Source organism: Poecilia latipinna, unplaced genomic scaffold (genome assembly GCF_001443285.1).
Source record: "Poecilia latipinna isolate Pla-1442-1.1 unplaced genomic scaffold, P_latipinna-1.0 Scaffold678, whole genome shotgun sequence".
Taxonomy (NCBI): domain Eukaryota; kingdom Metazoa; phylum Chordata; class Actinopteri; order Cyprinodontiformes; family Poeciliidae; genus Poecilia; species Poecilia latipinna.
The window spans coordinates 216,815-227,122 of NW_015113294.1; the positions used below are offsets into that span (position 1 = coordinate 216,815).

Below are 10,308 nucleotides of genomic sequence, written 5' to 3' on the forward strand. Positions count from 1 at the left end.
TGTTTGCTCAGTAGCTGTTTTTTATGATTCCACCACTGGAGGCAGTGTCTCTATAACTGGTAAACTGGTTCAGGGCCAGAAGAAGGTTCTCAGGAAGGTTTATGGAGACTGCCAACCAATCAAAATGTTGCACCACAAACACAACACTGTGTTTAACTACAGTTTCCAGAGATTAGTTGATCACGACTGTGGAGTGTCCATGTTGGTTAAAACGACGTTAATAAATTCAGATATCCAGAAATTAATTATGGGATTTGTGTAGCTTAACTGTCTTTCAGAGAACATATTCTCTACAAATAATCAAAATAAAACTTGTAGCTCATCACAACTGGACATTTTAAGTGGTTAAAATAAGTGGTTCCACCTCTTTGCTTGTCAAAACCCAAGGCGGTATAGAAATGTTTGTAGTACCAGTCCAGGTTAGGCATGTGCACTACTTTGATGGGAAAATAAATAAATAAATAAATTATATTCCTTAAACTAAATCCGAAAAAATTACATCACTTTAAAAACGGTACAAGATTCCCTCTGGGTAGAAGTCAAAGATACAGATTTTTCTTTGATTTGTCACTCATTTTTATAATACTACGTTTGAATGCAAAGCTTGTTCTTTGTCAATCAGGAGCGCTTTATTTATTTAGGTTTACGTAGTCATCTGTGAGCAGTGTGTTTGACTTGGATCCAAGTGAGAAGTGAAATTAGAACCAGACCGTGTTTCAAATGTAGGGTTAAATAGTCTTCCCCTCACCTGTTTCCTCTGCTGGCAATACGCTTTTCTGTGGTTTCTGGCTCACCACACCGGCTTTGATATGCCTCTCTTACTTTCATCCGAAAAGATCCTGTTTTTCAGAGTGAAGTCTTGCCCCGCGGCTGGAAGTTTATTCTCTGCCAGCCATTGACTGGGTAGTATTGTAAAGTCCTTCCGGACAGGCTGCATTTTATTGGCTGAATGCCAACTTAGGTTGTAGGGCTTGAAATGGGGATAGAAAAAACACTGGGTACAGTTGCTTTTATAAAAAAAATAATTAAAAAAAAAGTTCTTACATTGCTGTAAATGATCTTGTTGCAGAAAAAAAAAGATTTTCCTGAAGTTGTATCTATTAGAATGAGAAAAACAGTGTGAGTTTATTTAAAGCAGTGTCACCTTAGAGGTACAGCGTAGCCTTAACTTTTTACTGTCATTCCTCCAAAATGGTTTTGTGAGTTGTCTCAAAGTCTATTAACCCTAAAGAGAGAGCTCTGAAAAGGAAAGCAATTCTTACTTTGAGAAGTCCACTGACATATTAGCAACGCTATTTGCACTAAACCACCAAAAGTGGTAATAAATCAAAATATTTGTTTCTAGTTTGTGAAATTTAAACTACCCTGTACTTTGCATGGTGGATATCCTCTTTTTTTTTAAGCAACAGGAACCATACTGTTTCTGAAAAATGTTTGATAACAATCTTCCCGGTGTGCATAAACCCAGAAGAAATTTTTATTTCTCTTATTAGTCAGGCAGATCTGTTATTGTGGAGAATCTGCTGCTGAGCGATGAACCAAGTCCAAAGCACAGAGCTGTCAACAAGCAGGAATAGAAAAAAAAAAAAAACTTAACTGTGTGGGTCTAAATCCAGCCAAGTTTCTGTGAATCACCATAGAGAGGTTGGGGGAAAACAAGTGGGAAACACTTTGTGAGTAAAATGTTCACTAACAACCCCAAAATAAAGAACAATAGCACATGAGTTTAAGTTAATTGTTTGAACAAATGTTTTAAGAGTGAATTACTGAGAAGAGCTGCCTGATATAGAACCATCTGATGTGAAACTTAAATAAATATTGAGTTACAATTTCTCATTTCTGTTTTTGCCGCTCGTAGAGCTAATGTTCAATCCAGTAGAGAAGCAGTAGAGGTATTTTTTCTTTCCTCAGCAGCCTCTGAACTGCTGATGTCAATTTGGAAACTCAACCTTCATTTTTTTTTCTTTCTGTTTTCTAAAGTCATTTTCCGGATAGACATCAGCTTTTCTCCTAAATGAACTGTAATCTTTCAACATGTCTTGTCAGTATTTTCTTAGCTTCCAGCTGTCAGACACATCACGCCAGGTCTTTTTTTATTTATTGCCATTCACAGTAACTACTTGTCATCAGAGGCTGCCAATAGTTCTTCACCCAGGTGTTCCTGCACCTTTTAGCACGACTCCTTCTCATCACGGAAACACTGATTTGCCAGTTGTGTAATACGAAACTCCGGGTTGCAACGGGAGAAGTTTGTTATTTCCGCTTGCCAAAGCTAACAGACGGGGTGAATCATCCAGATATGCATTTATTGTTTCTAACATGTTGACGACATGGGGCCCCCAACAGGGCGTATGCCTTCCACTTTTAAGAATCACATCACAATTCGGCCCGCTTGTTGTGCATGTATCGTGCTATTAAAGCGTGACAAGTGTTGTTTCCTTTCATTTTCAGTTTCCAAAGTTCAGAAGCTGGAAGCAAGCCAAGTTAGAACAACAATATGTGTGCCTCTTAGCAATATGTTTCAGTTGAACTTTTATATCCACCCAACGTTCATCTTGTTCAAACTGTTGTGATAGCAAGAAATGGCGGGAAAGAAGAATTATTTTCCCATTCCATGTAAAGTGCCAAGTCTTTGTCAAGTCTAGAGTCTTTGAAGGACAAGTCAAGTGTCAAGTTACTTCCCTCCTTCCACCCAATCTATATTCAACTTTAACTTCATTTCTTTAAGTATAACTAATAAAAATGTCAGCAAAGTGGGCGGAGCCACTTATGCACCGTTTGACCGAAAGGGGCCAGCACTGAGACGGTTTTAGGTGAGATAACGTCGAAGAAATTTACACTAAAATATCAAAATTTGTACAGAAATATAAAGTTTTAGGAGTTTATCATCAAAAAAAAAAAGGTGGAAAGTACAAGAGTATAATGGAATCTTAAAATGAATCCATGACAAAGGGCTTATTTGGTAAGAGGCATTATTTAATTAACAGCATTGTTAACAATTTCAGTACATAAGGAAAGGGAGAGGGTGTCTGAGAAAGATTAGTAGCCTTCATACAAACCTGAGCTATAAAAGCTGGAAAACAAACACTTTTTAAAGTGTGTTTTAATGCACACATGTGCATTAAAACGTGCGCTGGCACCTGGAGAGTCAAAGGTAAAGAGAGAGCTGTGGCAGGATGTTTGACGTCTATACTTACCTGCTTCCTGTGGATGTAAACATGCAGAACGTATGTCCTTTTGATTTTTTTTATTTTTTTTTATGCCACAGTCAGTCCTGAACTCACTTGAACATCTGATGTTTAGGACTGTACACTCAGAACTTTTCATGGCTGATCAAATGTCTTAATGTGAGCCTGAGGATTTTTATTTTTTTTTTTTATTGATAGAACAGAATGTCCTTTGAAATAATGTGGTCAGGCAGTGTGTGAATTGAGTCAAATAAATAACATGTAATAATAGAAAAAAGACAATCTTTGAAGCTTTGGGGATCGTCTTCAGCCCTCTTATACATCTGAGCAGCTGTTTGGACATTGACCTAATATTTTGGCACTAATAATGTATCTGTGGTTTGTTTTTGTGCCAATAATTAACATTATTTATGGAAATAACGGATTTCTCATCTGTTTCTTACAGAAAAAATAGCAAAAGCACTAGCTTTAGACGTTGTTCACTTGCCTTCATCAAGATATCAGTCTGATATGCAGTGTAATAAAAGGGCTGGACAAAAATAGAGTTTTTCAAAGAAAAACAAAAACTGCTGACAAAAAAAAAAGACGTCTCATGTTTGCCAAAAACATTGTTGACCCCCAACACTTCAGGAAAGATTGTCTGTGGACTGGCAAAAGGAGGTTTTCCAACAGGACAATGATCCAAAGCACACCAGTAAGAGCACATCCCAGGGGGTAAAGAAAAAATATATCTTTTTAGAGCGGTCTAGTAAAAGTCTAGATTTAAATCTAACTGGAGATGTTTATACTCTAAAAACCTCAAATGTGGCTGAAATAAAATGTTTCTGTTTAGAAGATGGAGCCAAAAATTCCTCCACAGCAATATGACGGATGGATTCCCACTTAACTTTGGCTTGTTTTTAAAAAGCTTACTTTCCCCCTTTATAAATGAAATCATAACTCAAAAAACCGCTTTCTGTACTCACTTCGGTTGTCTTTGTTAATAAACTTTATTTAAACATCTGAAATATGTAATTGTGACACAAAGCACCATTTGTATTGTTGGGGAAACGAACGACTGTGAGTACAGTTGTGTGAAAAACTAAGTGCACCTTTTCTGCTTCCATATAATTTGAGAGGGAAGTAGGTCTGGTTTTACTGGAACATACTGGCATTGGATTGTAAGTTGTCAAAGTCATGTTTTAGAAGGATTTTAAAAATTTTACCAATGTCGACTATGAAAAATTGACAAGCGTTGTACTGCAATTTACACTCATCAAGCTGTAAACTCTTCATTTCTCTCACTAATACGTCGTGTCCTTTCTTGTGCTTTCTTTTGTAGAGGATGGCGAGAAGACACCAACGGAATATAGTCCCTCTAAACCTGATGCCGCACATCCAGCAAGAGCCTGTTGCCATGCTTTGTGTCTGCCTTCTGCTCCTCCTGGTCGGACGAATAATGTACATGCAAGGCAACACAAGCAGCCACGACCACTCTCAGGTTTAGCCTTAGGAAAACCCAGCAGACGTAGCATTCTTCTTGAGTATGTTTTGAACATATATCAAATATTGACTCTTTTATATATATATATATGATGTCATATGCCTGTTCCTTCCCCCTATGAACTCTTCTCTTTTAGGAAGGAACTCTAAAATGTTTGATTTTCCCTAATGGCCTCCGAGTCTCCATCATTTTACCAAAGAGGCAAGATTTGCACTCCGTTTCTTGAACAGAGACAGTCATTTGACCTGAAAAATATGCCTGTGGAAATTCAAACGTGCCTTGTACAGTTTGTTGTTTACTTTATTAAGATTGATTTAAGGTTTTTTTTTTGTTTGTTTTGTTTTTGCTATTGTACAGAGATTATGCGCTTCCTGAGCGATCACGGTCTGTGACCCAAATTTGTTCAAGTTTATGGGTCTAAAATTATTTTCTCTTATTTTCCACCTGTCATGCATTCAAAATATAAGTGCATTTATATTGTCATAATCTGTGTTCCCAAACTACATCATGTTAAGGTTTTATTTCCACAAAATATGTCGTTCTATACCAGCCTTTAAAACTGCATTTTTATCCAGAAAGATGAAATATATTGTGATTGTCTCATAACATTGGCTTTAGACGCGATGAAAAGTGTTTTTAAAAATAAAAAGTTCCACCAAAAATCTCAAAAAGTTTCTAGAAAAAAAAAACAAGAAAATTTCTGATGTTGAAAACTAAAAAAAAAAAAATTGCTGCAGAAGAAATCTAGAAACATTTTGAGATGAATCACAGAAAGCTCTGGAGAAAACTTGGACATTTCTGAGTTTCACAAGTCACAAATTTTCTAGTACATTTCTGAGATTAATTTGAAAATGTCAGAGTTGTTCCCAGCAAATTTTTCACTTTTTAAATTTGTTGGTTTTATAGAAAATTTGAATTAAAATTTTGATTAATCTCAAAGATTCCAGGTGATTTCTAGCACATTTAAAATGTTTCAAATTCATACATTTCTTTATTTAAAAAAAAATTCTAAGATTGATGTTAACAGTTCTGAGATTTTTGGCAGAAATTCACACCCTATTTTTCTACCCATTGCAGATTTTTTTTTTTCCATCTGCAATGGGCCTTATATGCCACTGTATTGTAATAATTCTTTTTTTTTTAAAGATCCTCCAGTTTTCCAGTTTTCTTGAATTCAGTTTTATTTTCAACATTGCAAATAACTTTTATCCATTTATCTCATGTCAGAGATACCTTAAAGAGCATTTCTAATGTAGTCACAGCATCAAACGTTTATTCATTACTTCATTCAAAAATGGCAATAAAAAAATCAATTCTGTATTCAGCATTAAAACAAAACCTTTGCACCGTTTCAAACCTACTGCTCAGTCAGCCACTGGTTAAAGCAATAACTGTTACCTAACTAGCCCTAAAAGCAGAGTTATGTTGTTGAACAAAGTAATAATTTAAATGAAGTCAGTCATTAAAACTAGTCAGTAGTGTCATTTCTTGCTTTGCTGTTTATTAATCTATAAACTTTTCCATTGCTCTGCAATAAGTGATCAAATTTTACGGTCTTCCATCATCTGGTTTTCTCGTTAGCAGCCAGGGTGAAAGTAACCAGCAGGTTTTGGTTTGTTGACAATTTTCCGTTTATTAGCACAGTGATTCAGACTGAGCCAAGTCTGCTCATGCCTGCCAGGTCATTAAACACTCGGAGAGGTTTCTGGATAGCATCCAGCCGTGGCTAAAACAGTGAAGGGATGGGTGGGGTTTTTGTTTTGGAATGATTGGCTATTAGTAACCAAACTAACAGAGACAATACAATGGTGAAGATGAAAGAAACATTTAGATGTTAAGCTGTGCACATTAAAGCTGTTCAACTGTTATGAAGAAAAAAAAAGTAAATGTTTTGAGTATTGTTATAAAATTTTCTTTTGGTGGAACAATAGTCTTTTCCATTTTGATTTTTAGAATCCTGCTTCAAAAGGCCCACAGCTGTTAATAGGCCTGGCCCGGTCTGAACGTATAGAAAAGTTTTAGAAAGTCACAGTTTCAAAACGCCCCGCCGTGTACGGTTTTCCTGTTTTCCTTTTCTCCCCCATCCGTCCTGTCTGTTCTTTTGTCTTTCCCGCTTTTCTTAATTTCCTCCCTGCTTTGTTTACTTCCTACCTTTCATACCTTTCGTCCTGTCTGTATTTTCTTCGTTCCCTCTTTTGTTTTTTCACCGTCCGTTCTTCCGATGTTTCCTTCCGTTTTTCCTGTTTCGTAGAACTATAGCTGTAGTAAATTCTTCGTCAAATGTTATGTTTGTAAAAATTGTTTGTAGATTCTTGAAGAACATTTCTAAATTGAGGGCTGACCAGTTCAGAGTCTGGACATTAAAAATGCGTAGAAACTGCACTTTTACATCGAGGACAAATTGGGCTACAAATTCAAACAGTCATGCTGCAGAAGCTATACATTGTGCACTGTTTTTAAAATATTTGTGTAAAATAATGTGAATTTTGTCGTATTTGTGGTAAAGTATCACACCACGAGACTTGTACCAGCTCAAGCCTAGTTGCTAATTAACAAAGCCTAGTTGCTAATTAACAGGCCAGTGATGCTAACAGGCTAGCTTCACCACCTTCACGTCCAGATGAAATAGTTACCAGTTCCTGCTGCTGCGTGGATCTGGAGATTCTAATCAAGAAAAAAAAAAAAAAAAAAAAAGCCTGATGAATCAGTGTTAACCTAAACCAAAGTGTGAATGAGCCACACTTTAAAATATTAATTTAGTTTGGACCAATTTTCACATATTATTGCATTTTCTTTGACAGCAGTGTCAGAAAAGTAAATGGAAACAGTTCAGCTGATATATAATGAGGTTAGATGTCCTAAATAAAACTGCTTCTCAGTCAAAACGTGGCAGGCAATGACTAAAACAAACAAAAATATTTTTAATCTTTACTAAGTACTTCATCTGACAAATTTGGAACAATAATGAAATTGCAGCTTACAAAATTAAAATCAGCGTGTTAGCTAATTTCCCCTAGCATCATTATCACAATCTGTGATACATACTTTTTTCATGAAATAGTTTTCTGAATGCATAACGCTAAACAAAAGAGACCAGTCAGTAATCATAAACAGCTGTTAGCATTGTTAAATATTAGTCCAAATGAATCTACGCTTCATGTCTCAAATAGTTTAGACATCCATGTATCACACTAATTTCCTGTTTTTTTGTTATGTTGGAGAGATGCATTCCTTTGCCATGTAACTATTCTGATTAGTTAAAGCGATGCTGTTGGGTTTTTTATTCCCCCCCTCTAAAATGCACAAAGCTTGTCTTCCTTCCTCTTCACCAGTGTTTAGCTGCTTTGCTTCTCCTTCACTGTGACACTGAGAGCGCTGTGACTGCATGCTGATTTCTGATATTGTGCCATGTGAAACCTACAACCTCATTTTGAAATACTGTGTTAAAGCCGGCGTGCGAGAGGGGAGCATTTCAGGGAGGAAACCGAGAGACGATTTACTGCTTTCTGAAACTGATATGGAAACCTTGTAATGAGCATATTGTTCGCATGTCTTCTGAAGGTGTTCGAGCACAGAAACACTTGTCCGCGTATGAGTGTGTGTGTGTGTGCGCGCGTATGTTTATGACACATTCAGGGTTTTAATGACTTGCATCAAGCACTGCTGGAATGACTGTGTCAAATTGTGTTGCCCATTTCGGTTTATTTGACTTTTGGACCATGTGAAAGCCACAAACTTTAGCAGATAGATAATTGTTGCTTGCTGTCATGCAGGAGGATGACCTGTTATTTCATTGGAAACGTTAGACAGGTTAAACGCAGGAAACCTGTGGGACCCGGAGACACTGCGGTGCGCTGTGCTTTCGCTGAAAATGTTGTAAATGTTGCTTCTATTGAATTTTAGATGTACAGGAGCCAAAACAAAAAAAAAAACAAGGATGACTCCAGATGACCCAGTACAAGTGTAGCAACCAGTACGTTTTGTTTATATTGTAAACTATAATAAAAATTCAATTGCTTCCAATTTCTGTCCTGGAAACAATGCTTTTACATCTTTGTACATTTAAAGGAATGAATCATGTTGTATGATGTGATTTTTTTTAACAAATAAAAATGATTTTTTAAAATATACTTTTTCTGTTCTTTTAATGATGTGCATGAAGTCTTCTTATGAGTCTAATCTCAAGAATCAGCCTGCTGCAATACGTGGAAGAACATACAGTCTTTAGTTGTCACTTGTGCAGAAACATTTGTAGTGTGAAACTTTTGTCAATTAACAGTGTGTTTTACCCCCAGCTATAAGCATTTTCTTGGACTAACCTATTTAGCTGACAAATCGCGATCAAAAAGTGTAACATAGTTGACATCATGTGCATATAAAAAAAATCTTATAGTTTTATTTAACCAGGAGGTCGTTAAAAATTTACCTTAAAAATGACCAAGTCATGCCTAAACAGAAAGCTAACAGGCTAACCTGCCTGATAAACACATTGTCAACAGCGGCAAGTTGTGAATTTTCTGAAGACATCAAAGCTGCAGTATGTAACTTTTATAAAAAACTTTTTTTTTTTTTTTTTTTTTTTACATATTAAACTATCAAAATATTTGTGATGGTATGGTATGAGTCAGATAATCTGTCAAAAAAAAAAAAAAACTGACCTCTGCCTTCTCCCAGTGCTACCTAGAAACAACCAATCAGAGCCAAGGGGAGGGCCTTAGCACTGTCAGTCATCTTCCCTGTGGTGCTGCCCTTCTCCTTCTTGCTCGCTGCAGCTAGCAGATCCTGTTGCCAATGCTCAGGCTAGTTAGTGTGACCAAACGCGTTGCTTGTAAGGGTAAGTTGTTTTTCCGCCATTCGGACTTTGAGAAGTGAGTACATGAGCTTGATAAACAGCACTAAGACCCTCCTCCCTGCTCTGATTGGTTGTTTTTGGTCGGGAGCGGTCCATTTCTTCACGCAGCAGTATTTCAGACAGAAGGAGAAGGAGATGGGTCATTTTCACAAATTATCTGTCACCATGTCGACAGTTTTAACAAAAATGTAAAATACTTTTTTTTTATAAAAGTTACATACTTTAGCTTTAATGTCTCAAGAAACTAAAAAAAACCTGTCACTTTCAAAGAATGAATAGGAGTTGGTGAGTGAGTAATTTAAGTATAGTTCCAATACCAAACTATTTTACTGTCCTTTAAAGATACCAAGAGTTCAAACAAAAACATTAACCTACTGATTAAAAGATACTGTATCAATACCAGAGGCAGATTAATTTGAAATAAGTACTTTCAGATAATAAGCTTAAAACCGTAGCTATCAAATAGATAACTTTTAAAAACATAAGTCTGTTTACACTGACTTCACAGTTCAGCTTAGGTCATTTTGTTATAAAAGGTTTCTTAGGTGAAATGAGGACAGTTTTCCTCTTTATTTGAGAAACTCTGTCTTTCCTCCTCTTATTTTCATCTTTCTCTTGTCATTTTCTGTGCGTGTGTGTGTGTGTGAGAGAGAGTGTGTCTGTGTGTCTGTGGAAAGTACGGTGCCTTCCACAACTTGGCACAAACACATGCTTGGATAATTATATGTCATCCACACAGACACACACACGCACACACGACTCATTAACATTCATAACTCTCATAC

At 36.4% G+C, this 10,308-nt stretch overlaps 1 protein-coding gene across 2 annotated transcripts in view; it reads left to right on the forward strand.

Moving 5' to 3' along the window:
* The window catches only part of bcl2l11 (BCL2 like 11), a 34,812-nt gene extending 26,013 nt beyond the window's left edge, over positions 1-8,799 (forward strand). For both annotated transcript variants that reach the window (XM_015044499.1, XM_015044500.1), the window contains exon 4: positions 4,510-8,799. In XM_015044499.1, the coding sequence (XP_014899985.1) occupies positions 4,510-4,674 (165 nt within the window). In that variant the 3' untranslated portion in view covers positions 4,675-8,799. The remainder of the gene's footprint in view (positions 1-4,509) is intronic.
* The last annotated feature ends 1,509 nt before the right edge of the window (positions 8,800-10,308 follow it).